The sequence below is a fragment of the Nanorana parkeri genome, unplaced genomic scaffold, assembly GCF_000935625.1.
Source record: "Nanorana parkeri isolate BGI_ZX_2015 unplaced genomic scaffold, ASM93562v1 scaffold1154, whole genome shotgun sequence".
NCBI classification, from domain to species: Eukaryota; Metazoa; Chordata; class Amphibia; order Anura; family Dicroglossidae; genus Nanorana; species Nanorana parkeri.
The window spans coordinates 541,757-547,759 of record NW_017307422.1 but is presented as its reverse complement, the minus strand read 5'-3'; the positions used below and the strand labels follow the sequence as shown (position 1 = coordinate 547,759).

Sequence of the window (6,003 nt, the reverse complement as noted above, 5' to 3'; positions counted from 1 at the left end):
GGTTGTTGTGATGCGTGATGAGCATTTTAACACAGGCATGCTGATTTTTGTATGCAACCTACTCCAATGCACTTGTATGGGTTGAAGTGGGCACATAGAGAACAATTGTTTTCTCAGTGTCCTTGCATTGAGTCTGTGTTGATCAGCACAACTCAATACACCTAGTGTGAATGAGCTGTTCACGCTGGGGCGTATCGTGATTGCACGACAAACGTGCATGCTTTGACACGCATTCACGATACGTCCCCAAACACGGCTACGTTTTTTCTCAAACAAATGCAGAACGCACGCAAATTTTTCACAAAATGTACTTCTTCTCCACGGTTGGCGCAGGTCCAGGGACCCAATAGGGATCAATCGAGACGTGGGCCAAACACGGGAAAAAAAGTCCGGCAAACATATGTCTCATCTATCTCTTGTGTCGAGGCCTAACCACTGCTTACATACTGTACAGCCATTGAGCAATATTTGTGGGTATTGCCTGTCACATAATACACTCCACTTCATCTTCCAAAATGAAACCTGCTTTTCTGTCTCTCTCTTATATTCCAGCCTAACCAATATGCTTATATACTGTTCAGTCACTGAACACTATTTGTGGCTGTTGTCGATAAGATAATACACTTTTTTTTATTAAAAGAAAAAACTAGCCATGTTTCTTTCTATTTGCTGCCTAATACACTTTCCTAATACTAGCCAATTTTTCACAAAACACGTACCAAACGTCTATAGGGTTATCACGGTATAGCTGGGAAGATGCCATTCACATGGCACTACCACCACTAGATGGTGCTGAGGAATTCCTATGCTCCTCAGCACCATCTAGTGGCAGTAGTGCCGTGTGAATGGCATTCACCCAGCTATATGCTGGGTGGAAGGGTCTTGCATATTTTGGGAATAATTGGAGATAAAGGCATGGGAGGGGGTTTGGGGAATTTGGGGATGTGGTTTTAAAATGTGTTTGTGGACTCTAATTTAAGGGTTTATTGAACTTAATTATTCATTTTCTTCTTCATTTTTTTGGCAAAACAGTGTGGTGATACAAAAATAAAGAAGCTCACAAACTATTTTGCCACCAATTTGTACAAAGCTGAGGGCTTCCACCGCTCAATTCAGGTCGATTACCGATTGATTAAAAAAATCAAGCATCCAGCCAAAACTACCTACCACTGACTTGCATCAGGAAGATGATCTTGGTCATGCAGAAGAATTCCTCCTTTCAGATATTAAGGATGAGGAAGACAGTGCCATGGTCATAGAGGCAGTGATGTTCCAGCAGCTGGAGCTCACTGGAAAGTGGGCTCTAGAGGTGAGGAAGGGGTGGATGATGAGGTGCAGACCACCCATGACTGCCACCAACTGGAGAGGAGGCAAGGTTTTGAGGAAGGGACAGAACAGCAGCAAGGGAGGTAACCGCTGATCGTTCAGCTCACCTCCTCCTTGCAGAGAGTATTAACTGTCAGTCACCACTCTCTCAGGGATTCCCCCGTCCTTTCTTCATTCCTCCAGCACTCATTGGAGGGGTAAGCATGGGAGGGAGCAGGCACAGCTGGCACTAGAGAGACAAAGCCAGTTGTCAATCAGGCAGGCGGGGATCCCAACAATATTGTCAGGATCCTTCCCGGCTGCAGCGCAGCTCTGTGCTGTCAGCATATATATATATAGGGCAGTAGCCTTCTATATGCTGACTTTGGGTCTCATTAGAATACATTAGTAAATATACTCCTGTGACCTAAAAGAGAAGTAAACCCAAAAAAGGCAGTGCCCAGTTTCACATGCACTTTTTAACAATAGCTTGCGTTTATCCTTGAAAACGAATAGAATTTAGTATTAAGATTTACCCCCCTTCTCCAAGACTACAATGGGATTCGCTGCTAAATTTGGGTTTCACAAATTTCAAACAGATTCGCCCATCCCTAGACATAACTGGAAAGCATGCATGTGGAGCAGAAGTGATTGCAAAGAGGATGCAGAAGATCAGCAGCACTGAGATGTAACAAAGGTTTAAAAAACATTAAAAACATTTTTTCAAGCCCCCTCCTGTGATAGACTACAATCTCAATACAAATTAGTAAACTAAAAGTGAGATTGTAGTCCATCATGGGAGCAAGCTTGGAGCGGTGTCTACTTTACAACACACAGGGACCATGGGGAACAAAGTAGCCACCCTCCAGAAGGAAGGACAGTGTCAGCACCAATTCAGAGATGATTTGAGGATCTACAGCTGAATGATACACAAATAAGATACATTTTTGTTAATAGTTAAGGTACTTGAATGTTTTTTGAAGATTTAACGCCTGAGTTTAGTGTCACTTTAAGAATGTGTACCCATAATTAGCTAGCAGTAGTTAACAATTTGCCTTCTTGGCACCGTACATAAATGTGGATGCTAATGCAATAAAGCTGCAATAAATACACAGAGCAGCTTGTGAAGTGGGGTTTTGCTTCGATGACGAGGAAGTCCAGCTTGTACTTATAATTGTATTCTATTTTCCTGTCCTCTCAAGCAGCAGAAGAGGAGGGGCCTGCTTCAGTCAGTCAGCTAAATATAGTATTGACAGCGGAGGTTTTATTTTTGCAGTAGTAGCGGTGGGCGTGGAGAAAGGGAAACCCATACGGTCTGCTTGTCATACAGCTCAGATCCCTGTGCAGCGTGCTGTCACTTCATCAGCAAGGCCGGTCTGGGACACACTGAAACACCATGGATCTGCTGTCATCTCTCAGCCTAGAGGACCTGGCTGCATCCTTCTCCAAACTGCCTGTCTTCCCTCTGTTCGATGTGGCTTATTATATCATCTCCATCCTGTACCTCAAGTATGAGCCAGGTGGGTGTTGGAGTCAATGGTACTATTGCAATTCATTTAGTTGCATTTGCTGCATGTCCTTGTTGATGAATCCATGCCTTCTCGTGTCCTCAGTACTATTTCGTACAATAGAACACTGCAGGATGGAATGTGCTTCAGGTGGATACATTCATACAGTTTACCTTTTAAGGATAAAGAAAGACAATGGGGGGAATTCATGAAAACTGGAACTGGCAACCAATCAGCTCTTCTCTTCAGTTTGTTCAATTAAGCTTTGAAAATGAAAGAGAGAAGCTGATTGGTTGCCATGGGGTATTTCTCCAGATTTTGACTGCTCTAGTTTTGATGAATGAGTTAAAGAAAACCTGTACTGTGTTTATACAGACAAAGTAAAGCTGGCTGTACACTGCTTGAAATGTAAGCAGTGTGTGGCATCTTCGGCAACCCCTCCATTCAACTTTTGTGGAAGGAGGCAGTTCAGCTGATCAACTGCAGTCACTGTATGGGTATTCTGACAGCACACACCTGCTGCTGTCAGAATACAATAGCCAGGAGTGGTTGAATCTCTCATCCACACTAAACATGTCTAAACCGTGAGGCTGAACAAGAAAAAACTAAAAGTGTATGGCCAGTTTAATTGAAGTGCTGGTCAGCCGAAACCATAGGATACATACTACTACTACAAAGTAAGCAACCTCGGCACTCTAGCTGTGCTGAAACTACAAAACTCAACATGCTTTTGGGCATTGGGTTTTGTACTTATGACTGTCAGTCTTGCAATGGAGAATGCATGCAAGCATGCAACAGCTAGAGAGCTACCCCCTGTACTACAACTTTGACAGCACCTCTGGTCACCCTCATCCACTGCTGCAGCTACTTAAAAACCTGAACCTCTGGAAACATTTTTTTCTTGGCATCTAAGAGACCGATAACCTGAGCCAATTACTGAGAGGCGCGCTTACAGAAGAACAATGGGCACAAGAAAAGTTTCCACATATGATGCATTCTGTCAATAGCATTAACATGGCAGTTTCTGGTTCTCAGAGTCCCCTGTGTAAAGCTGGCCATACACTTTACAACCATCGCACGACTTTCGTCTTGCGTTGGTTGTAAAGTAATTAAAGCTTGTACGATCTGCCCATCTTGGACAGGCAGATCGTACTTGCGATCATCGCAAGCCCGCCCCGCTGAGGGGAGGGCTTCCGATGATTCCAATGCCGCACGGGCAGTGTGCACACTGGCCCGTGCGGCATTTGTCTTATGAACACGCCACAAACCCGACGAAAATCGTAAGATTTTCGGCTGGTTTTCCAACATGCTCTTATGACAAAAGATGTGCGACCGTACAGTAGAAATGGTCGCACGCCTTCCATACACCTGCCGATTATGGTACGATCGCGGGATTTCCCGCGATTATCGGTTGATAATCAGCAGGTGTATGGCCACCTTTACATAGGTTTATTACCTGGGAGCAAAGGGAGAACATGCAAATTGCATGCAGATAGTGTCCTGGCCAAACCTGTATTTAAACCAGGGACCTCAAGAGCTTTAAAGGCAGAAGTGCAAGCCACAGTGCTATTTTATAATAACCTATAACATCAAGATGTAGTGTCATTTGTGCTGGAGTAAAGGTTTTTCTTGTCCAGGGAAAGGGTTTTAAAACATGGCTAATTTCAGTGTGTGCCAGCTGCATACTAGTTCCAGGGCAGATAAGGTGAAAATATTCTACTTTACTGCAACTGATGTCATCGTTTTGGAACCATAAGCAGCTGTCACTCACTGAATTTGCTTACTGCACACAGGATTTTCATCCTTAATGGGCAGGGCCGAAGCTAGGGAGGAGGGGGCATGTGCCCCGGGTGCCACTTTAGGAGGGGCGCCACTAGGTGTGTGGATGGGGAACTTTGAGCCTTTGCCACGGGTGACAGAATGTGTAGCTTCCCCACTGCTAATGGGTATGGGAGGAAAATGGAGACTCCAAAACTGCAGTCTGGGTCTGCAAAAAAACTGGACCAAGGGAATGAACACCCCACCTTTAACCCAGTAACTGTCTCCCTCCCCAACACCACCTTTAACCCAGCAGACTAATAAAGGAATGGAGAAAATGCATTGTATCTGAATCCACCATTGTTTATTGCTCAAGACTTTGGAGTACTTATCAGCAACATATTTGCTGATAAGTTTCCATATACAGTACTTGTGTGCTTTCCATTGACCAATGCTAAGTGATGTTAGGCAAACCACAGTGCAGCAGCAGAACATTGTTAATTATGTGCATGGAGAGGCTATGGTGGATGTTTAAGTGGAAAAACAAGGCAATCCACTTCTAGCTTCCTTCAGCATTAGCTGATTTGTCATGTATCAAACGCATACTTTCCATATATTCAGTGCTGTTCCCTTCCATTAGCTGCTCTGTGGTGCAGTTAGTGGATACTGGATCTGACATGGCTGAAACCACTTGGAAAACATGCCTTCTTTTTGCAAAAATTAAGCCATTCCCTTTGTTTAATAACAATCAAATATCCTGTGCACAAGCCGTTGAAGTAGAACTCCAACTGTGCCAAATGTGTATTTTGGATAGGTTGGGAAAAGCCTTAGAACCTCTGTCAGCTTTTTATTGCGGTGTCCCCATTGTGGAGATTTACTTACAAGTAGTAAGGGTACCAGTAGGGACTCAGGCAACAACAACAGCCTGATGGAGATTCTGACCCTTGCTCACTCCAGTAATGAATGTGCTTTAAATTCCATCTGTGTTCCCATTGGAGAGAATCTCCTTACTTACTGTACCAAGGACAGGATTGGAAATTAGGGAAATCTGCCGTGTAAGGAATTAGACAGCAATAATATCCTGGCAGTGGTTCTAACCCTTTCCTAACCTATACAAAGCTAAAATAAATAGTTTGCCTGAAGTTCTGATTCAAGGGCTCATTCAAACAGACAGTGAGTTGTATCTATGGCTGCAACTAACAATTTATTTCATAATCGGCTAGTTGGCCGATTATTTGGATAAAAAATACCCTCCTTAACTGCCTCCGGGCCGGCCGTAGTAAAAAAACGGCCGGCCAGGAGCTCTCTAGATCTGAGCAGGCGTCTCTAGACGTCCGCTCAGACACGCCCACTTGCGCGCGCCACCGGGCGCGCGCGAGCGGGAAATGGCCGCAATTTAAAAACGGGCAGCGATGCCCGTTAATATACATGC

At 44.3% G+C, this 6,003-nt stretch overlaps 1 protein-coding gene across 1 annotated transcript in view; it reads left to right on the top strand.

The window, feature by feature from the left end:
- Positions 1–2,595: 2,595 nt before the first annotated feature.
- The window catches only part of TMEM38A (transmembrane protein 38A), a 39,452-nt gene continuing 36,044 nt past the window's right edge, over positions 2,596–6,003 (top strand). Inside the window, exon 1 of the mRNA XM_018568205.1 lies at positions 2,596–2,825. Within this exon, the coding sequence (XP_018423707.1) occupies positions 2,702–2,825 (124 nt within the window). The 5' untranslated portion in view covers positions 2,596–2,701. The remainder of the gene's footprint in view (positions 2,826–6,003) is intronic.